Below are 24,482 nucleotides of genomic sequence, written 5' to 3' on the forward strand. Positions count from 1 at the left end.
ACAGTGTTGCCATGTCAGCCTTTTTGTGTATTATTCAATATTATGAAGTAGCAAGATTGCTTGTTCAAGTTATAAACTTAGTTGTATAAAACTTGATTGCTCATTGACATCTCAAAAACTTTCATACGATTATAACTTTGCATATTATAATGCTGCCCGTGAAGGTTTTATTGATTCAATCATTTAAATGTAATTATTTAAAAATATCTACTAACTAAATCTGGTTAAGCCAAAAATAGATTAAAATACTTACGAAACTTGTTTCATGACATTAATATTATATCCCATTTCGTTACATGCTCATTGCTTAACGTGAAACCAACAAAAATTGCTTAGATTCAAGAATCATAAAAATGGTTGCACATCGACATATTGCAATGGCAACATTATTAAAAAGCCCGACATCACGTTTCAAAGCTCTATGGGCACAATCACAGACAAAATATATTTTTTTTATATGCCCAAGGCTATGGCCTTCAGCTTAAGTAATAAAATTCTATGCAAATAAAATAAATTGAAATTAACAAATAAATTAATAACTAAACAAAATAGAGTAAAATAATGTTTTAAAACATTAGTCACTCGAGGAAATAAATTAGGTGACAATTGAGTTGACAGAATCTGTCAACCAGTTTGACGAATATGAAAATTAGATTGATATTCATTTTCAAGATATAAAATTTATTGAAACTTGATCAAAATTGATAACTTAACAAATTTTAGCAACTTTCAATCCAATTTTAGTCTATTATTTTTTATTTGCTAATAAACGAACAACGCACGCGCAGAACACCCATCGCCCAAAAATCTCCGAGCGCCATATTGAGAGGCAGACGTTGTATGACTTGAGTGATTAATCGTGGTTAGTGCAATAATTTGAAGTGGAATACTCGATCTTGCCCTATGGATATACTCTCGGGTACGTAATAAGTGGAAAAGTGCATTTACAGGATGTTAATACTCACCCAATAAGCTCTGGGAAATCACATCGTAACCTAGACATAGGCCGTTCTAGTTATCAGTAGATTACCTAGGTATCATCAATTCACTGTTTGCTCACAGTTTTAATCTTATTAATAACACGTGTGTGGAATAGCCATAGGTTTCTTGAATCTAGTTACATTAACAAGATTATGCGATCGCTTCGCAAGGTTCCACGCTCGTATATAAACGGATTTCGATGTGTTTATGTCGGCAGTTGACAGAAGCGTTTATGTATATGACCGATCATAAGTCACCACACCCAGTGACCGGATTGTCGGTTTTAGTATTTGATCGTTTTTATTTCGAATGATTGTTCGCGCGTCGTCGCGTCTGTGCGTGTTTTGTGATATTAGTGTGGTGTGTTAACGTGATACAGTGAGTGTAATAATATGTAATTTCTAGGAGTGGTGTGCCTCGGTTGAAAGGCCTGCCGGAAGGACAAGGCTCCACACAAGAGGAAGAAGGACTGCGGCACTCCGCTCTTGGGCATCATGGAGTGCTGCATGTCGGAGGAGGCGAAGGAGCAAAAACGAATAAATCAAGAAATCGAGAGGCAGTTGCGAAAGGACAAACGAGATGCTCGTCGCGAACTCAAATTGCTGCTGCTTGGTGAGTGCTTATTATTAACAGGAAATAACTGTCATTTCCAATCGCTGGAAAACCTATTTTTGGCCTGAAAGTTTCATTGTGTCAAGTCTTTATTGTGGCTAGTCCATCCAGCAAAATTTTGTGCCAGCACCATTTTATTCTATAGTTGACTCCCTAGATGCCCTATATTAGTATGAGGTCAATTCTAGTACATGAGGTATGACTTTAAATAGATAATGATGCTATTGGTACAGAGCTGTGAGTCAGATGAACTGTACCAAAGTTCACACCTGATCAGTAGGTGAAGTCGGTGAGCAATAGCTATTTATTTAAGGTTAGGTTGTCAAGTACCAATGTTTTGTGTAACAAGTGCACTTGTACTTGGTAGATACACTTGTCCTCCTGTTAATTTGTTGTATACCTAATATACATTAACTTACATTTGTAGCCTAATTTGTACGGGTACAAAGTGTATTTGTCTGAAGGTATCTTATCAGTAAACTTTAAATGGTCATGAAAAAGATATGTAGATAGCTAGATTACTCTCAGTTACATGTAGAACAAACATAAATAATTTATGAATAGCTAGGATTACCGTGTTATTGCAACCAGCAAAACTCCCAGGAACGGTCTGAAACATTTACTACTGTTGCTTTTAATGTTCCATTAGCAACTTCCTCTATCTAAACTTTTATAGCACAAATCTGCTCTTAAATAATATTTTATTTAATTCATACCATTAACGCTAAATAAGTACATCTAAAATTAAAGATATTGTGTTCCAAAAATTTTTACAAAGTGTTTATTGCCTAGTTTTAACCAAGTATGCAGAATTGGCATTGTCTAAATTCTTGTCTATTTTTACCATCCAGCATTAAGAAAACAAGACATTCTCAAACCATTTTTTTTCTACTAGGAATATTTCTGGGTGTTAAGCTACACTAATGCGTTTATAACAAAAATAACTACCTAACTAAAAACTTATGAACAATGACTAGAGTCAATTTTATTAATATAAAATAGATAGATATATCTTTCATTATTATCTCTTAATATTTATCTCTATAACAATCTTTCAATGAATATTAAAAATTCAAGAACTATGCTAATTATTATTTGCTATAATATTGTGAACATTCAATGTACATGTACCTACAACATTTATAACATTCTAATTTCAAACATAGTTTTTTTTTAATTGGTGTCAATATTCAAAATAGGTTGATTATATTCCATCAACGGGCTCATTATGCCAATAGGATACACCAACCAATAACTCTAATATCAAGCATGAATGTAGATATTTGATAAAATTCCAATTTTCTTATCATCATGAATCATGTTGTGTACTTACAGTTTTTTTTTTCTAACATAGCATATTGCATACTAAACTCGTTCTAGTTTGACTGCATTATGTATTTTTTCACCAAAATCATTATTCATGAGACAAATATGAAAGAACATTATCTCACCACTAGTATAAAAAAAATTGGGATGTAAACTCTTAATAGAATATGTCTTAAGTGCCTTGGCCTGAATTGACCTGATGAGAAAGTTATAAAGGCCTATGTATTTTGGGGTATTTTTTAAAGTTCAATAATAATACTTAAACCAAAACAAAAATTAAAACAACTGGGATGCAAAAATAAAATGGTTAAAAACATGTACTAAGTCAAAAGTATAAAAAACAATGTCAACATTAAACCAGTAAAATTAATTCCTGCTTCTATGGTTAAAAACAAAATAGCATTTTGATATAATAGCTAATTTGACTCGTATCAAAATGTCAATTAATTGGAGCATTAGCAAATAAAATAAAGTGTAATTTATTCAGAGACTGAAATGTTGCTAAGTGCAAGGTCAATTTTACACAAAGCATCCTGTCTGTCCTCAAAATGTGCTTTCGTGGGAACAATATGTTTAGACACACCACTTAGCAACCAATTCTGCTTATTTTTGTTTGTAGTTCTTTAGGTTCAATAGTGATAAAAAAAGTTTTAAAAAATTGCCTCCGTTAACATTTCTTCACTATTTTCTCCGCCTCACATAAATATAAATGAAATAAATACCAGAAAAAAATGACCTCTCAGGATGTTTAATTCCTAAAAACAGCAGTTTTAATATTTTATAGTATTCAACACAAATTCTTTTCTCTTGTTGAAATGCACGTGACTGTAGGTATTATTTGTTCAACTCTTTATTTAGATTACCACCCTTTGGAAAATATAAAAACGTTTTTAAAGATAAAATAATAGATACCCGGTGAAAAAGGGAGCAATTATCATCAACAGTCAGTAATTATGGGTAAAAAAAATCAATGAAAAAACTTTCTACTATAAAAACTGCAATTGCGATTTATGTATGAATGCATAAAATTTAATGGTAATGACCAATTCGGTTAACTTGATTTAAAATTCGATTACCTATGTTTTTTTTACTATGTGCCCCTATTACAGGAAGACTGACACTTGACTACCATTTAAATAGATAAATACAATTATTAAGAATACAAACGGTGTAACTAAAATTCCTTAAAAAAAATGCAAGTGTGAGTCACAATGTCTGATAATAAAAAAATATGCAAAGCTCAGGAGATGATCAGAAAATGATAAACTGGTTTTCTGATTTTCATTCACATAAGATTGCAATATCAATATTAGAACATTATATTTAATATTTATTAAGTAGTGGTCTCGAAAAAAACTTTAGGTACCTACTTCATTCTGCAGATATAAAATTAAAATGTAAGTAAAAAAAAATCTATCTGATTAAAACTTCTACAAGTATGGTGAATAATGAAAACAGTCTTTTACACAAAAGAACTGCAGGTATGGTTATCTTCTTTCTGAAGTCATCAAATGACCACTCCGGTTGGTTGGTCAGCTGCGTTTAGCAGTGTCAGATTTTTACTGAAACACACATTTGTCCTTTCTCAGGCATTTGTATAGCAGGGCCATGTTAATTATTTCGAATAATATCACAGCCTTGCCTCTATGGCACTTGAGACTGTTAACGTGCTATGTGCCTTTCAAGAGAGAGGAAGTAGTAATGACTTAGCTGGATAGTCACCATCAAGGGACTGACAGCGCCAAACTTAAACTTCGGTAGACTCGAGCGGCTGTTACTAAGTCAACCTCCTCTTTTATTCATTTCTAAAGGTATCTAATAAAAAGGACCAAAAAATATTGTATGAATGAATATGAAAAAGAAAACATACTAAGTCATTTTCTTATGCAGGAAAACTAAAGTGTGAGTCATATATTTTACCCCATTTAACATTAGATTAATCTTTGGACTTCTACCTTTAGGATTGATTGAAAGGCATAGGGCTAAGACAAGGGATGTCACTAAAGTCTAGAGTATTAATAGTCATATTCTCATTTTACAGTTTATATTTTTGATGAACACTTTAAACAGTCTAAAACAGGCATAGTTAAATTTACTTAAATTTAAAAATAATGCACAGTGCAGAAAAAGTCACAGAAAATAAGAGGACCAAGCTGTGGGCAGAATAAGACCTACACAGCGGATGTAAATTTTGGGGTTCTATGAAGGTAGTAAAAATATGGCTCTGATAAATCTTAAAGTTCTCATGACAAATCAAGAGCTAGTTCCTTTGATGTGATTCAGGCAGGCAGAATAGGCAAACAAATAAAAAAACTAAATAAATGTAACTTATTCTGATCTTGTAAAAAGTGATGGATCTATAATTTCCTTCCATAAAAAACATAAGTTATAATCACAGTTAGTTTCAAAACACGATCAGAACCATTCATAAATGAATGAGGAGACCAAATCTCAATATTTTTTTCTACAAGACGATTATTTACATGATATTTTATTCAGTGGAATTACCTTTTAGCAAAGAATAGGATTTACCCTAATGCCAAGATATTGTATTGCATTGCTCAAATGATTCATGTAAATACAAAAGTACATGATACACATTATCCTCTTATGCATTCAGATAATAGTTTTAGATCAATCTATGTGTACTTATAGAAAAGTATGAACCAGGAAAACCTTTGCTCCATATAACTACTGGGCATGTGCTAAATACACAAATTGTACAAATTCAGCAGTATTATACTTAGAACTAAATTCGGACAGCGTTTTCGGGGTCGGCTGTGCCCTACTAGAGCCGCGACTGTCATGTGACACCCATAATCTTGCACGCGATGTAGAAACCGTGATAGCTTCGGCTCGTAATAAAATAATCTAATTAAGCACTGAGTCAAATACGAATAGTACCAGTAATATCCTCGCATGTACCTACGGTCAAGGAAGCCACTGATGTAATTTTAAATTGAACAATTACCTAAATGCTACATGACTCATTTTGGAACATGGCGTTCTGACTACGATCAGTACAATCTATTTTGATGTTAGGCGGATTTTCTCATTCCTCTGATAAAATGGTGAATTTTTAGAACCTGGATTGGAAAAAAAAGAATTTACACAAAAATAAGACCATCAAACCACACTCTGTAATGTACTAACATTACAAAGCGTAGTACGAAAACTGCAATAAAATTTTGCTGGATGCGGCTAGGAAGTCTTGTTTTCTGTCGAGTGTGCTGTGGCCTATCGGCGAAGAAAGGGCCAGGTCATCTCTCCAGCTTCCTTCGTCTATAAATAATATACTTATTTCCATATGACAGGTACTGGCGAGTCAGGCAAGTCGACGTTCATCAAGCAGATGAGAATTATCCATGGCTCCGGCTACAGCGACGATGATAAAAGGGGATTTATCAAGCTCGTCTACCAAAATATATTCATGGCAATGCAGAGTATGATACGCGCTATGGAACTACTATCTATACAATATGGAAATCCGTCCAACTCAGTGAGTATCACTATTGATAAAATATTATTATGGACAAAAAAAAACTTATTTAATTTTTATATTTTCAACTCCGAAGTTAGAATGCTTCTGAGTTACCAGTCACTCGGTATGTAGGCAATTATGGACTTAGGTATATTCGTAGTAGCCTGTGCCTATATCAACTTACAAATAACCACCACGCAACTTCACTCATAAGTAGATCATCGACTTGTAATTCTAACGTGAATTCAATATTAACTTGATAGCTAAAGTTGCGGATGTATTTTTGAGCTCAGCGACGATATTTTTGTATGTAGGTAGTGTAGCTCAAAATAAATACAACAAACAATGGGATGCCAATTAAAATTAGCTAACCATGATTTGATGAATAAATATAGAAATTACATAATTTTATTTCCAATAATATATTAGCAAGCCATAGATGTAGGCTGTAATAACAACAATCTCCACAACTAACATAGCAAGTAATGCATACATTTATAAAATAATCCCATTGTCCTGATGACTAATCATATGTGTATGGGTATTTACAGTAAATAATATAAACATGAAATTATTTTATAATGGTGAAAACTAAACAATTCCAGGAAAAGGCGGAGCTGATATCATCGATCGACTTTGAGAGTGTGACAACATTTGAGAGTCCCTACGTTGAAGCCATCAAGGCGTTGTGGGCCGACGCCGGCATACAGGAGTGCTACGATCGCAGGCGAGAATACCAGCTTACCGACTCCGCCAAATAGTAAGTATTGTTATAAAAACTCCACTTACAACATAAAATAACTATTGTGACATATGTGCCAACTAGTTCCATAATAAGGAATAATGTTTACAATCTAGCATTATGATTAGTAATTGAATACCATACCCATGCATTGGTACACGGTATTAGTATTGTATCAATTCCTATAATAGCATCACAATGAATAATCACGTGTAGGTAATTATCTCACTAAAATATAATTTCCTATAAAGTCTGTAGCGTGATGATTCATGGTGATATCTGCAAATCCCAGTTACAGGAAACTAAATAGCCGGGAATGTCGAATAAAACCACGAAAGATTGCCTCTTATGTGGAATATGATGTCATAATCCATATAAATAAAATTATTAAAATAAGCTAGGTGTATTAGAACGTTCACCTCTCGCCATTATCCACACGAGGCAAGATCTTGTCTCTTGTAAGTATCATACAAGGCTACGCGTGTTACTCTTGGCAATAAATAAAGCAGGTCTTCCTATAAAAAAGAATAATTAGGTATCTTACTACCGTCGGCCGACAAAAAGAGTTTTTATTTACTCAATTCACAAATGAGGTTTTGTAATTTATTTTACATCAAAATGAAGCGATGGCATGAACTTTAGAAATGTAAAGTCTGATAAAATTTCATCAAAATCGAGCACGAGAATCATATTATAGTAACTGTCTCCATAAGTCCTTCTGCATTGGTGTAAGTACCTACATTGAACAATGTTAATTGGAACCCACACTGAGAAAAAAATATTTCTATAGCTACTTGCAGGAGATTGACCGCGTGGCGGCACCAAATTACTTACCAACCGAACAGGACATACTGCGTGTAAGAGTCCCAACAACGGGCATTATAGAATACCCATTTGACCTGGAAGAAATACGATTTAGGTAAAACTATAACATGTAAAGGCTGTGCATGTCTCGCTTCACAGGTGCATGGTACACGGGACTATACCGTCTCTCTTACTGTTTCTATGTCTTCTTGCAACTTTATTATATAAGTGGCCTGTGTACGTGTGTAACAGGATATCATATGTGCATGTGTGCGTACTGGCTGTTAGTGCTGCATGATATACATTTCAGCTATTTAAGTGATTTGGCAAGAATCGAAAAAGACGATTACCTCCCGACCGAGCAGGATATCTTGCGCGCTCGTCAGCCGACCACCGGCATCCTTGAGTACCCTTTCGATCTTGACGGAATCGTGTTTAGGTATGTTCAAAACCACAGGATTGTTTGGTGCGATTGAAGAACTATAGTAGTGTCCTGACAGCTATTTCCCTTTCAATACTGACGTAGGTAATTGTGAATTGTACGATGTACATTCCGTATTAACGCTATGAAACAATGAGTCATTTTTACCTTAGCAACCTTTACAGTAAATAGAAAACCTTGTTAGAGTTCTTCCCATAAAGCTCAAGGTGTGGTTTTGATATACTAATGAACTACGGTCGGCCCTGCTTGATACTTTTTGCTTGTTATGTTTGTCCAAAAATGTTCTTGTTATTGAAATGCACTATATTGCATATCAGGTTTTATATTTAACGCTTATGAGCACAATGCTTGGCTTATTGCTTGGTCTTTGGGTGTCGGGTACAGCATACACTTTGTGGTATAATATTGTCTTACATTTTGCCTCTGATATTTATTATCATTCATTGTCATATCGAATATATGGTGGTGGTTGCAGAATCATGAATTTAGAAAGCCAGCTCCCAATGTGTGCACGTGGACATCACGTGTAGTACACATTAATATTCAGTAATGATTTTGGTCTCTATTAAACAATTTATGGACCGCAAAACATTAGCGAATGATAATACAAAACTAGTTGTTCAATAATGATTTCTATAATTAGCTTGTCTGGGATATTCCAAGAAAGTCACAAATGAATTATTTACTTTACAAGTAATAGATATAACTACAAAGTTGCTTTAATGCTGAAATACTTAACGTAGTAGGTATTGCTCAGCTTATGAATCCGGTATTAGGGTTTTCTCACCCACACAATGACTTACCAGCCAAAGTTCACATTGGGAATAATTATGAAAATATTTTGTTCAGAATTCTTACAACTGCATCAAACCTCATACCTCATATCGCTAGGTGACAAATTTCCTATAAATTATATGGTAAGATTGTTCTACTAAAATGTTGAGCGATGCCCTGAAACATTTGTCCCCCAGCGAATATGTGGCATAATCATCATTATTGCCATTCAGATATCTAGGATATAGGCTCAAAATCATCATTGATAAGCGATGCAACTGCTGTGCCCACCGCTGAGACCCAATATTATTGAACACTGCACAACATACTATTTTGTGGAGATATCTCTTCAAAAGATCCTTGCACTAAATCATCTTAAAATTAAATTCTAGCATGTTTGGCGTGTCGAAGATGCAAGTTTTTATTAGGTCAGAACTATTCATAGCTTTTATGTTTCTTTCACATTCACTGCTTTTATATTTTTTGTATTTGTGAAATTTGCTATTCACTATTGCTTGTCTAACATTCAAATTCTCTACTAATTACCCTTATTTTATGTATTTCAATCTCCTTCGCGATTCGTGTGTTTATTTCTTCAATTGTTAATTTGAACTGCGAAATGTGTATTTTCTTGTTTTTTAATTTTAATTGTACAGAAAGCAGCATATTCAGCATAAAATTTTTCATGACCCCGTATTATTATTTTGCTTCAAATTCGCCTATATTAATTTGAACCACGAATAGCAGAGGTGCCACATAATATCTATGTTTTAACACATCCTGCACTTAATAACGTTTCTTTTTTCATACCGGCTTATACATTTATTAATTGCGAATAATGTCTAATAATTTATTTGAACATTTTATAACAGAATGGTCGACGTCGGCGGACAAAGATCCGAGCGAAGGAAGTGGATTCACTGTTTCGAAAATGTGACCTCAATCATATTCTTAGTAGCTCTTAGTGAATATGATCAAATTTTGTTCGAATCGGAAAACGAGGTGAGTACATCTTAACATTGTTTATAATATTTCTCAACGTAGCTGTAGATATACTCTCTTAGGTCCGTAGTATGTTAGGTCGCGATAACTTAATAACGGATTTTGATACGGTTTTCAAGTAGATAAAATGATTCATATTGTTTTCGACAATTATACATAATCGTCATGCTAATCCACGCCCACACACGGTCAATTCGAACTGATCCAATCGGCAGACATTCGGATTGGACGATAGGAAGATTCATGTATTCCCAGAAATTTAAGTGTCTGTACAATTTGTACTTCCAACTGGGTCGCTAGTTTGGTAGAAGACAAGGTGAATATAATTGGCGGCTCTTCTGAGATTTTATTTTGACGTTGGAAATGAGCGTCAGACTTTTACTGACTACGACCCACCATTGTTTCTTCTGGAGCCCTTTATGTACCAAGGCCGCGGTAACTATATTTGATTATACAGTTGAATCACTACAGTGAAAACTGATTGAAGTTTTCAGTATAAATATTTCCTCATCAACTCATGCAAATTATGGTAATTATCTATTTAGGGTACGCATATACTAAAAGGTTTAACATTTATACACATGAGTTTCCTTTCCCGGTGACTATTGACCTTTGAACTGTCAGGAAAAACCCGTCTAACAAAAATTTCCATTCTCTATAGAAAAATGATTTTTGTTCTGCATAAATGCTAGATGAACTTTCAATGTCCTTTAGAATGCACGTGCAATGACGTATAATTCAGCTGCTTCATTTATTTTAGTCTACGGGTCTTCCCAAAAACGTCATTATACCAGTATTTTATTGTGGAGCTCAATTTACAATATTTAGATTCTAGAATTATAATTTTGTAATCTACATAGGACATGCCAACAAATATGAATGCTGGTGATCAGAATATTGCCGGATATACTAGACCTGAAAAAAACCTTGTGCGTTAAATAGGCTGTCTTAACACTCGAAATATTTTTTCAAATCGGATCAGTATTCCCTTAGATCCCGCGTTCCAGCAAACGTTTAATAAAAAAAACGTTTAACATATAACACAAACCTTTCAGCATTTCAGCTTTATAATATGATTAGAAAGTCGAAAGGTTAATTATGAACTGGAATCTATAACAATTATATACTTAGGTACATAATAAGGTTCTTGGTCTTCGAAGTAAGAACTACATTTCCTGTTCAATATCTTTACAGAATCGAATGGAGGAGTCGAAGGCATTGTTCAAGACGATTATCACGTATCCATGGTTCCAGCATTCGTCTGTAATTCTGTTCCTCAACAAGAAGGATTTGCTCGAAGAGAAGATCATGTACTCTCATCTCGTCGACTACTTCCCTGAATACGACGGTATGTACATAGCTTTATAATAGTTTTTCGAAAGTGACAGGTTTTTTTGGTCCTAAATGATTATACAGGGTGAAGTATTGGTAATAAGTACAAAAATAGTCGTGAAAACCCTAAGAAATGAATGCGTCAAAATGGCGGATTGCTCAATTGTTTTCTCTTTACTGAAATTCAAATATGTTTATTTCATTCAAATGAGTACCTAATAAGGTGGTCAGACCTGAAATTTCTTTGAAGATGTGAAAGTATGATGTCGATCTTACTCTAACTGAGACATGGATAATTAATTAACACCCTGCATGCCAATAAATGATAACGCGGCCGTGTGTAATATATAATGTGCAATGATTCAGCTAAAATAATATCATTGAATAATGTTCACAGACTATATAATTGTTAATTACACCTATTCATAATCCATATAATGATAGTCTACCGGTATCTTTTATCTTTTTATATGAGATTAGATTTTTATCGAACTCAATTTATTACTTCCAAAAACTATTAAGACACATAATATTTTCTTTGTAAATCTGAATTGCATTTAATTTCTAAATTATTTCTTCATTTTATTGTAACAAAATCGATTAGCAACTTAAAATGTCTACTTGCAAAATAATAAGCATAGTGGTCTGAATGTATATGTATCACGCTTTTATCAGGTCAACTTGTATGTAAATATCTAATGGAATCCGTAAAGGCATGAAAATTTACAGCTGTGTAAGTTCTGATGACAGTACAATAATATACATAGCACCGTCTAACTGATCTGATGATAGAGCCGGTATATAACTGTGTTTGGACTTGTTACCAAGATCAGTAACCTGTCACTTTATAATACAACTTTATTGAACAACTAGGTCCGAAGCAAGATGCCCCGCCGGCCTTAGATTTCATTCTGCAAAAGTATTTGAAAGAGAACCCGGATCCCGAGAGATCGTGTTACTCTCACTTCACCACTGCCACAGGTTGACAAACATTATACTGTGTGGTATATCGCTAGTTGGCTAGGCGTTTTATATGCTAGATTTCTTTATAATCTTCATTCGTAAGGTATGTTGGTTGAAAGTATGTATTCTAATGATCAAGCTTTAATGAGGCTGGCCTTTGGGTGCACGAGACGGTTTAGTCCATGTTTACAAAAATAAAGGTCATGAGAGCGCTGATAATTTTAATGCATCTCGCTCAGGTCCGAGTTTACCGACAGCGTAAACGTCAGTATACTTAAAACATCTGTTACCATGAATTTTCTCTTTCAATTTTCAAAGTAAACAGATGTTTTGCTCAAAATGGATGCGTTTATGTTGTCCAGTGAAAATGGGCCTCCATCTTGTGGACAATAGTCCAAACGTATCAACTGAGTCTTGACAAATTACTCAATTTTGGTGCTCAATTTACTTGTATGAATTGTTTTGAGATATAAACTGACCAAAAACCCCAACAATAACTTACGAATGAAGATAACTATTTTTACCCACTATGTACATGTTACCGTAGTATTGCTAGACATATGCTATGTTCCCCCGAGCGCAGGTCCGCAGCGCGACGCCAACACAGCGCGCGAGTTCATACTGCGAATGTTCGTCGACCTCAACCCCGACGCCGAGAAGATCATCTACTCCCATTTCACTTGCGCGACAGGTTAGTACATGTTTGCAGTTTCATGTTACATGTTATATTTTAATGATATTGGGGTTTTTCGCCAACATTTCAATATTTGGACTCTTTGTCATGAAAGCTGAAGCCTTTGGCTTTACAGTTGTCGTCTAAACTTTGTACTCTAAAGAGCGTTGAAGTGTTTAATTCACCAATGGAATTTCTCCGCCCAACCTTTTTCAGTCCACAGTAAAAGTGTTACCCGAGTCCAAGCCATAAGTTTTTCACAAAATAATTAACTGGCTTTTCTTCTTATTTTAAGATTCTATATGTAAATTATTGGAAATGTTATGTCAACTCGTAAAAAGTGGTGCACTGTGGGACCATTTCATATCACCACGAACGGTATGCTCAGATTGGTCGAGATATATAAAATTATTGAAATGTTGGTGAAATATTGCCCTTTAAACCCATTAAAACTGTATTTTTACAGTGTAACTATTGTAACTTGGATCTTTATCGGTATATAATATACCAGAAAAACTTAATGATATCGTTTTCCCCACGTTGCACAAAACAAAAAATTATTTTCCTTGACGATGTAAATTAATAAGTTAAACAGTGGTGTTGTTACCAATCAATGAAATAATATCAATATATGCTATCGTCATCACTTTAATTTGGGAAATAATGAGGATTTTTTGCCAAAAGATACTCGTTCGAGCATCTATCTAAATGTCAAAATGTGGTTTCTTTTCTTAAACATTTCCTTCCAAAGATTTGCGCTGCTTTTGCAATCAAGTATTAATGCAGTGATCGTACAGAAGCCTTGGGCTTCTTTCACAAGTTTTAGGTTGATAAAACATATTCTAGTAATAGTAACAGCCATTATTACTAAGAACATTTACCATATCTCCAACTAAACGTAGGTATTGGTTTCAAAGTTTCTGCACTTAGATAAAATGTAGGTATAGTAAGTTCAACTCAGTCGTGCGCGCGGCCTTTTGTGTGGGTAATCCTTGTACATATACAGTGACTTTGTGTGCGTGACAAGAGGTACAGTCGGGTACAATACAGTTATTTCGGGGTTGTATACAGGTGTTTAAGAAAAATAGTTATAACGTAATTTAGTGTTAATCTTTTTATAACGATTCTGAATCGCTACTTGAAAAATCAAATGATGAATTTTTGGATTCGCTACTTTCCAAGGTGAATTGTAAATTCTAACTCCATGTCAAAATGTCTATAGTATTCTTCTTTATTCTTTTGTACATGTCGACAAGTATTACCCCACATCCCTTAATCAATTTGATTTAAACGTTCATTTATGAGTTTCATTATTTCCGTCTTATTTTGGTCGACATTATGCGAAGCAATATAATTTTTTTTAATTCCCCACACATTTTGTTTACATCATTATACACGATTACGTTTTTTTTTTACATTCTTAGTCCACACTTTTATTTATTGTCCGCGTACCCCGAGCTAGAAAATATGTAAGGAGTATTTAATTCATCTTAGATATTTCACGTCATTTATTTCTTAGACACTGTCAATGTCAATTTGAAAAGACGTATGAGAAAATAATGAAAAACTGTAAAATGTTATAATAAAAAGCTTTGAATGTTTCATTTTTTGAAACGCTACCTGACTCCTTTGAAACATTTTCTCCGTGAAGAACTAGACATTTTCGTAAACGACTGTACCCATAACAAAAAGCGATAAGAACACGTCATCCTCGGACGACGTCACTGTCACACGAATGAAAGTTGTATATTTACAAGCCGACGCACACATAGGGCCGCGCGCAAATCTGAGTTGAACTATCTATAGGGCAATACACAATATATCCTTGTGGTCCTTGACAAAACATTTTAGGCGCCATCAAAACTGAATCAGAACATTTCACTTGGATTTTAAGGTAAGTTGTAGTCTAATAGCTATTTTATATTTATGTGGTTGTTAACTCTTTGCAATTTTTATTTTCTTAGTATTTCGCAAAAACACAGTATATTTTTGTGTTTATTTTTTGTGTATGTATGTAGAATTTGTAGATGGTGTAGTCTAAACCGTAGTTTTTTTGCAATCGAATATTTTGTGTATATTTTCCAGTACCACACCAGTACAGTGGTTGTTTAACCCCACTAAAGCGGGTGAACGAAACTTGTTTGTGTAAATGTACGTGCACATTATTCCTTAATACAATTTTATTATGATAAAATCATAATCCTTTGCTGTTGGGTAAAAAGACTACATAGTAAAGTCCCAAATTCAGCATTATCCAATTTTGTATTGTGTATGTTTGGTTTATCCTGCATAATATACTAAATTTCATTATACTCGGTTATGTTTTCTCCATACTAAATAATTTTGAACATGTCTTTTTCTGATGATAATTTGCTTTATACTTTCCACACTTTTATTTATTTTGTTTATTTTGCATGCTGCCTTGGATATTTTTAAAGACACCGAAAACATTAAGCTTGTATTCTGCGCTGTGAAGGATACTATAATGCAATCGGCCCTCAAGGAATTTAATCTAGCATGAATTATACCTGATATAAATTTAATTATATATAAAATAAATCTGTCGAATAATAAAACATATATTTTTAATACTAACATGCGTATTTTATTTATTTATTTGTCCTAAGTTTATCTTTGCTTTTAGATGTGCATGGTAAATGTTATACTTTTAACTGCTTTTAATGTTTGTGGTATATTTGTAACAACACAACACGAATCATTTTGTAATTAAGTAAAAAAATATGCCACTATTTCATGTATAAAAAAAATAATGTTACTGAGACACTGATATGTAGGTAAATGGACTTAAATTGTAAGTTGTTTGACTGAGTTCAAAATTATATAGGATGATTGTCAAATGAAGGTTATTTTGAAATATGTACTGGATGGTATGTAAACCACCCCGAGCAATTAACACAAAAACTTTTCTAGCCTATTCAAACTATATGCATATTCAAACTTTTAAAGTGCAGTAATTTTGAAAACCAAACTCTTATAATAGATTTCGCCGAGGATCCTTGCATGTTAGATAAGTATAATTTTAGACATAATTTTATAATCAATATTACCTTGAAGCTATTTTGAAATGTTCAATGTGTTAAATTCCAGACACTGAAAACATCCGGTTCGTGTTCGCCGCAGTCAAAGATACAATCCTACAATCCAACCTTAAGGAGTACAACCTCGTCTAAGCGAAACCAACAAGTCCCTGACACAAATCTGTGATTGTGTAAAACACATAATTTAAACATCATCACTTCACGTCAGAATGTGTATGTAAATTCGCGAACTGAGATCGGATGGACGAACTAATTTCAACTTAAAATGTTTAATGAGAAAATAAGGATAGATTGTAAGTCATTTAACCCGAAAACTAGAGTTGGGAGTGCGGCGATGCGCTCTCGCCGGCCGCTCTCCCTCCGACAACATTCGTTCTCGATCCGTACGGATCGTTTCACGACGCGTCAGGTTTTTTGACATGTTTTTTTATGATGAAGTTATTCACAATTTATGTATGTGTCTGTATTGGTGAATATTAAATTGTGCATTTTAAAAGTTATGGTGAGTCTTGGCCTTACCATGAGCTGCTTTTAGTCATTGTTTTAGGGGTTTTTTTTTGTAAAGTTTGTTGCCATAATATCTTTCTACATTAGTATACATTTTATTATGTCCAGACGGATGGATTTGAACAAACTAGTCCAATGAAACGCGTGTTTAGTATCATCCTCGTGGGTCGAGACAGGACTTCCTACTAAGGTATTGATCGGGATGCTTCTGTTACTATTACGTATTTATTTTAGTTGTGGTAAGTTGTGAGGAAGCCGCGCTCGACCCAGAGCAGCGCGTGTCGTTGCCGGCACTCTCTCTACCTACCGATTAAATTCACTAGACGTAATTATAAATCGGTACCCTATTTTCTGTTAAATTGAAAGATTATAACTTTATTACTGTATTTAATATTTCGTTACTTTTGTACATTGGAATTTTTGTTACTTGAATATATGTTAATATTTAAGCTGTTTATATTTAAATATGGTGTTTTTCTACACGAATTGACTTGACGCAAAATGTTTTATGTTAACTGTAGGCTTTGTGTACGCTGTGGTCTGGTGTATTTGGTTTCTTCCTAACGTTATCCGTGTACAATGGTTCATTAATAAACAGTATAAAATATAGGAAGTTACTATGTTAGTTGTTTAAGGAATTTTTGATGCATTTGATATAAACTTTTTTTACTAGAGAAACCCTCGGATAAACAAAGCGAAACGTGGATTGTAAAAACCGAAACCGAAGTTTTTTGCACGAACGCTTTTACCAGTATGTAATATATTGTACATTTGGTCTAAATGAGCTGAGTGAATTGAGCTGACAGTTCAGTGCCAAGTTTTGCTATTGGCATACTTTTTTATCGTAACGTGAAGCACAAAATATATAACTACATTTTATAATTGTTTTCCATATTTTAGAATATTTTATTGTACCATGCTTAATTAAGAGTGTTGCTTCGTGTTATTATTTAGTTTTATTAATGTATAAGAAACCAAGTTTCGTTTTGAAGATATATAATTATTTGTATTATTTGTTGTTGTGTCTTACTTTGTCTTCTCTTCAAGTTTCTATATGGACCGCTAAGCACAAGTGACACTGTCAATAGCAAAACTCCATGATTTAATTAAGATACAGCTGTCTGATGCTCAAAGTAATGTGACGTTGAAACTTAGCGCACAATATTGGAAATTTCTATTTGATGTTACCCACTGAAGTGCAATCTGTGTATGCCGTGTACATAGAAACTATATTTCTTTTGTGCATTTGTACAGCAATATTGTGAATTAGTTCGGGACCGACGCGGTTTTGTTCATACTGTCGACGACACGGCACCTCAGTGTAAACAAATTGCTATGTACTGTACACGAATACTTCCCAATTGTACCGAGTCGCTACTAACTCGCAGCTACCGATGCTCGTCTTCTCTCCGCGTACCTATGTACATAACTACATTTTGATATGTTCGAATGTAACACTAACTATAATAGATACGGCCGTATGCTATTACTGGTTCACATTGACATTCAATGCATGAGCTTGAATTTATATTTATTTGCAGTAGTGTCAAAACAAAACAAAGCACAATGAAATGATACATTGGTGATTAGTTACATACAAGACGAGCGTCGCACGGTCCGACTGGTGTCGTCCGAGTTAAGTGCCGCCAATTCGTATCTTCCTACGAATGGACTGAATATCGTGTACTGGTGTGTGGTTCTTACTTATTTGTTTCTACGGTTGGGCTACACAAAATATTGCTAAAACTATATTATAGTCTAACGTTGCTTTACCTTTTGCGTGAGATTGTGAGAATTTTAGCTTAAGTTCCGACTGAAGATGGATGCCTGAATGAAATATTGTAAATTATAATTTCTCATAAAATATAATTTTTTTCAGCTATACGAGTCGTTTTATTTATACTTTCCATTTTAATTTTACCCGAGTGATGTTAAAAAACAATAAAACACTAATGGATTCTTATTGGCGTGCTTTTAGTAAATGTCATTATAAATCTATTAGTATTGACTAGATAAATGGCCATTGATATAAATCTGTTACGTGACGTGTTTCAGCGTTAATTACGTTGCCGCATAAATGTCGAACCAAATGCTTTACGGTCATTTAACAGCAAACATGGCGATAAGTGAGTTAAACCATTTTTTTGATACGAATGTGACAGCCGGCAGTCAATTAGGTGATATGGCCGCAAAGGTTGCGATACAGAACTTTGATTTACGTCACGCTACAATGTTGTTTTTTAACTCGACTTTATGCTACGGTGTAGAAGTATTTCTGCAGTTCTACCACTATAATATTGTGATAAACAGGGCCAAGGTACTGGCTCGCAAAACTACTCGCCAGTTTGTGTTGTTTGCAAGTGACACTGCTGATATAGAACTGTTACTGGATGGCATTATAAGCTTCGAAATGGACAACACTGGTAAATTTATTATTATTTGCGAATCATCAACGCCAAAGGAATGTGATGAACAGGATATTATGGTCCTGTGTTGGAATTACAGAATAGTTAATATGGTATTTATCAGGCAAGAAGAAACAGAAGCTGTTGGCTTCACGTACTATCCCGTGGCGGACGGCATATGTAATAATTTAAAACCAATAAAACTTGACTCTCACAATCAATATACCAAGACGACTTACGGAGAAATATTCAGAAAAAAGTTTAGAAACTTAAACTTTTGCCCAATAATAGCATCGACATTTATACAGCCTCCTTATATGTACATCAAAAATGGAATTCCTACGGGCATCGATGGGGATCTTCTCCGAATGTTGATTCATGGCATGAATGCTAGTCTCAAGATGATGACACCGAGCCGGGGCACTGGCTGGGGCTTTCGAGAAAAGAACGGGACATGGATGGGATCCCTAGCAGATGTTTACGATGACTTAGCAAACTTCTCCATGACTTCGGCAGCCATTACGCTGACGAGGTTCACCGACTTCCAGATATCATCGGGTTATTCTACCTCCAAAGTGGTATGGGTGTCCGAATCCGCGCAAGTACAAAATGTGGCCTTAAAATTGCTTCACCCATTTGAGAAAAATACTCGTTTCTTGTTAATTGCTAGTTTTCTACTCGTCATATGTTGTGCGTTTGTTATGAAGTCTAGTTGTTGGACAGCAATGTGTAATGAAGAAAATCAAAGTTCTAGGAGCGTGGTTTTCTACTCCTGGATGATATGTATGGGTCAGGCAGTCGAAAAATTACCAACAAAGTCTGCGTATGTACAAATGACGCTATTCTTTATATGGTATTGTTTCCTTGTTAGGACAGCGTATCAAGTTTATCTAATAAGTTCGTTGAAAGGAAGATTTTATGATAGTCAATTTGAGTCAATTGACGAAGCAATTAATGCGCAATATCCATTCGGTGGTGGCCCGGCACTCAAGGATTATTACGTCGACTATCCGTTTGTTTACAAGAACTGGGTGAATATCGACACGCAGCAAATCGCGCCCACTGCCGTGAACATATCCAAAGGGATGAATTTCGTTTTGGCAATGAACATTGACGCGGCTCGTGTGGTTATGAAGACGCGAAAGGCCAAATTACATATATTGCCTGAACCAATAATCATTAGTCCAACCGTTTTATTTTTTAAGAAATATTCCCCCCTTTCGGAGACAGTCAATACAATTTTGCATCGTCTTATCGCTGCTGGATTTCCGGACAAATTGTATAAAATATATTCCAGTACATTTGATATCGTGGACCAAGGCAGCGACGAAGGAGAAACTTTGAAAATGAGTCATTTTACAGCTTGTTACGTTGTATTGATATTGGGTTGGATCGTATCTGCAATTTTCTTTTCACTGGAAGTTTATTTCGGAAAAATATACAAACATCCTTCTTAGAAAAAATATATACCTACCTAGGTACATATACTTATGTATGGAAATGAAATATCTGCCTATTACATTTCAAACCAAGGTTGATGATTGAAAGCGCAATCAGATCATATCTCTTATAGGATCAGCAATGCATTACGCGTATAAAAGCACTAATGGCATAAATGCAGATGGTGCTTGTATACGCCCACAACATGTAAATCGGCCATTAGTGCATATGCATTAATAGAAAATTACACAAGCCAGCACAACCATTTTATGATACGCAGTTGGATTCATTAGTAGGAAATCGAATTTCTATAAGTTACCAATCAAGATGGAAGTTCGTGACACAGAAGGTAACCATACCTTGGAGCATTTTGTGACTGAGGACCCAGCATCGGAGCTCGGAATATTAGCAGCTAAGGTAGCCTACTATAACTTTGAATGGCGTTTCCTGACTATTGTTATGTACAATACCGTACAAGCCATAGGTTTGAACACATTTTTGATGCACTATGAGAAATCTGTAATTGTGAAGCTCGGCAGATTTCTCCCTGCTCGCAGATCCGCCGTGCCACAGATGATAATATTTGGAGAAGACGCTTCTGAAATATCAAGCACTATACGATGGACCGTCAGGGCTAAATATGATAGTAACGGAAAGTTTATAATAATTTGTGCACACCATGAGCAAGAATGCGACGAACTGAAAATTTTTCAGACCCTCCAATCACTTTATATGTTTAACGCGGTGGTGTTGAAAACATCGAATAAGACGAAAGAATCATTAGCCTACTCATATGATTTCTTGTCTGAAGGGAAATGCAAAAATAGTATTCCATATAAAGTCAATTTAACAACGGATTGCTTTAATGACAATTGTTTCAAGAACCTGTATCCGGAGAGACTATCGAATTTTCGAAAATGTCCTCTGATCATGTCGACTATAGAACAACCACCTTTTATGTATTTACACAATTTGACTAGTAAGCCCACGGGAATAGATGGCGACATTATGAGACTAGTAGCTGACATGTTGAACGCGACTTTACATCTCAAACCTCCCTACGATGGCGCTGATTCTGGACACTTTGCCAACAACAACTGGACTGGATCTCTAGGTGACATATACAATAACCACTCGCATGCGTCTGTCTGTTCAGCGCCGATAACTTCTGGTAAATATGGTAATTTTCAAATATCTTTCACGTATTATTCTATGGACATCGTGTGGGCTACCAGACTACCTGCCCAACAGGCTCCGTGGCAAAAACTTTTACACCCCTTGAATATTTATATCAGAATCATATTACTACTTATGTTTATTTGTATAATTTTCATGAATACGTTTTGCAAAACAAACTTGTTCAAAGTTATCAGCAAAATTAGAGACGTTTTTAAAATTGCACCACCGAAGTATAGTCTACTATTTTATTCGTGGGTGGTATTTCTTGGAGTCCCGATTCTGAGAACGCCTGAAAGAAGGAGTTTTGTGGTAACAGTTTATACTTGGATATGGTTCTGTTTTATTATGAGGAGTGCTTACCAAGCCGCACTTATGAATTCTCTTAAAAATCCGGCTTACCTTGATAACCTCAAGACTTTCCAAGAAGTCCTTAAAGAAAATTATCCTTTCGGTGGCTTAGATTCCCTCAAGGAATACTATATCGATGATCGTGCTATTTACGATAAATGGAAAGTCGTCGAGTTGAAAAATTTAGACAAAACTCTAGACGATATACTGGAAGGATCCACGGATTTTGTTCTAGCGTCAAATAAAGAGTTTATAAAGCATCACATCATGAAATATAATGGTACCAAGCAATTACAGATCATTCCACAGAAAATTGTTAACAGTCCTACAGTAGTGTACTTCAAGAAGTTTTCACCTTTGGTGCCTCCGATGAATTTTGCGTTACGTATTGCTTTTGAAGCTGGCTTCATACAGAGAACATACGTACGATATTTGGACCATGATAAAAAGCTGTTACAGAGGTTGAGAAGTAAGCAAGCTGAACCGCTAAGTATGGAGCATTTTGCAGGTTGCTTTGTGCTATTAGTACTTGGGTGGTTTGTATCCCTTACTTACTTTGCAGTAGAATATATATGTGGAAATCTAGATGATGAATGAAAATCGTCTACTAACAATATAACTCCGAAAATATAACTGTCATATAACCTAGATAATAATTAATGTATTCCTGCTTCATTTCTAACAATAAACGTGCCTACACCGCTTGAAATATGTTTCATTTCTAATGCTGCTACAGGAAATCTGCAGTTGAGTACAAAATGCAAGTTCCTATTTCATAGAGGGAGGGTTATGTGGGCATGACTTCTCGGAACAAAATCTATTGAAACTAAATTCGACTTAGTTATTACCTATTGTATTTCAGAAACCACTTGCAATCTTGTATAGACCCATTAGATAACAAAACTAAGTAAATAGATAGGTATTATAAAATCTCCAACTTTGAGCCAAGACATATCATATAATGAGCCTGTTTGAAAATAGGCCAGGGCTAGACTACAATTTTTTCTTTCGTAATTGCATGGTATCGCTGCCAAGCCGAAGCCCGTTATTCGTGCCGTACGATCACAATGACCGATTGCGCTATATTCCTGTTAGGAAGTCAGCCAAATGCATTATTTTTATGAGACAGGGCCCATTAAGTTGCTTCCTTTTTCAACGCCTCGCTTGCGTAACTTTGTGCCTACTATGATTTTGTCATAACGTTCTAGAAAATCTAGGTTCATTGTAGAAAATGGATCTCAATGTTCCTTGTCCTTCGAACCACCAACCCGATCAATGTTATAAATATAGGTAAGTGTAAGTCCCGTAATTTTAAGATACGTGTCTCTTGAAACTTTTCCGAAAGCTGAAGAAGATAGTTGGCCCCTAGACTTAGATGGAAGTCTGTTGCAAACCCCACAAAATGTACCTGTTCAGGCATCAGTGGGCGGAGGTGCAGCAAGGGAATAGGCCACATACGCAAACATGTGCTTTAGCTGCCGACCGTCCCCGAGTTTTGTGATAAGTGTACCTAAATATTTAATTCTACCATAGATAGGTTTCCAAATTCTCTTCCAATTTTTCAGTCACTTAAAAAGTAGGTAGGTTACCTAATAATAACTTCTATACTGAACTTCTAAGGACCGGTACCTAATTAAAAGTTGGCTTAAAATTTTATTAACCTAACAAGCTCTTGGTTTTTGGTACGGCAGTTAAAATATAAGTAATAGATGTACATTATACTTAGGTCCATGTTAGGGGTGCTCGTTACTAACTGTCAAAAGGTTAAGTTAGACTTAACGCGGTGACCCCGTGGATAGGTGTGCGCTCATGGTAGATGCCACCATCTGTCTCTACGTCACTGCGAGTTCGTATGAGATCTGATAAGCTGACAAAAACTCCGGAGAGTTGTTATATTGTAGGTAAGTATAACAAGCGCTTTTAGGTAATCAATTAATGAGTACTTAATTAATCTAAAGCCGCTTTGTCGTCTTACGTACCTAAGCAGGTAGGTACTTGAGTAGGCTCCTACTTACACGAGATCAATCGCTCTGTCGTGTATTTAATTAATTATTTATTGAGCATTGTCTTAATATATTGCTTACACAACTTATAGGTACCTATAATAAATTCATTGGATAGTTCCTTTATAGGTTTCGCTACCTACGCTTTCGCTTAATAGGTATCTGGAAGTCAGTCACCGCCATTCAGGACTCCTGCTAATGATCTGGTTTTATCCATTAAAAATTTGCCTCCGCCCCCGTTTTCACCCGCGCGCGTCCAGGTAGAACTATTCCCACCACTAGAATTAGCCTATGTCAGTATTCAGGGTACCTACCACCTATCTCTGTGCAAAAAATTTCATCTCAAGCCTCAAGCCATTGAAGCATTTAGCAGATTATTATAACATTTTAAATATCTATTTCGGTGCCC

At 35.0% G+C, this 24,482-nt stretch overlaps 3 protein-coding genes across 9 annotated transcripts; all 3 read left to right on the plus strand.

The window, feature by feature from the left end:
* Positions 1–606: 606 nt before the first annotated feature.
* On the plus strand, positions 607–18,580 carry LOC110384049 (guanine nucleotide-binding protein G(q) subunit alpha). Of its 7 annotated transcripts, none has more exons than XM_021345101.3 (10): positions 608–919; positions 1,387–1,593; positions 6,234–6,418; positions 7,006–7,160; positions 7,933–8,061; positions 9,555–9,590; positions 10,035–10,164; positions 11,359–11,512; positions 12,370–12,477; positions 15,571–15,727. In XM_021345101.3, the coding sequence occupies exons 2-10, from the start codon at positions 1,476–1,478 to the stop codon at positions 15,651–15,653; spliced, it is 1,098 nt and encodes a 365-aa protein (XP_021200776.1). In that variant the 5' UTR covers positions 608–919; positions 1,387–1,475; the 3' UTR covers positions 15,654–15,727. The 7 variants fall into 7 exon arrangements, with proteins under 7 accessions (XP_021200783.1, XP_021200776.1, XP_021200780.1 ...); XM_021345100.3 differs by lacking the exons at positions 12,370–12,477; positions 15,571–15,727 and adding exons at positions 13,043–13,150; positions 16,241–18,580 and having other exon boundaries at positions 610–919; XM_049838884.2 differs by lacking the exons at positions 608–919; positions 12,370–12,477; positions 15,571–15,727 and adding exons at positions 1,104–1,316; positions 13,043–13,150; positions 16,241–18,580.
* Positions 18,581–18,719: 139 nt separating this feature from the next.
* LOC110383944 (uncharacterized) lies at positions 18,720–20,563 on the plus strand. Its single transcript, XM_064037107.1, has one exon. The coding sequence runs from the start codon at positions 18,776–18,778 to the stop codon at positions 20,558–20,560; it is 1,785 nt and encodes a 594-aa protein (XP_063893177.1). The 5' UTR covers positions 18,720–18,775; the 3' UTR covers positions 20,561–20,563.
* An 11-nt stretch (positions 20,564–20,574) lies between these two features.
* LOC135117615 (uncharacterized) lies at positions 20,575–22,679 on the plus strand. The gene has a single exon (XM_064037106.1). The coding sequence runs from the start codon at positions 20,871–20,873 to the stop codon at positions 22,665–22,667; it is 1,797 nt and encodes a 598-aa protein (XP_063893176.1). The 5' UTR covers positions 20,575–20,870; the 3' UTR covers positions 22,668–22,679.
* Positions 22,680–24,482: the final 1,803 nt, after the last annotated feature.

The sequence above is a fragment of the Helicoverpa armigera genome, chromosome 12 (assembly GCF_030705265.1).
Source record: "Helicoverpa armigera isolate CAAS_96S chromosome 12, ASM3070526v1, whole genome shotgun sequence".
NCBI lineage: Eukaryota > Metazoa > Arthropoda > Insecta > Lepidoptera > Noctuidae > Helicoverpa > Helicoverpa armigera.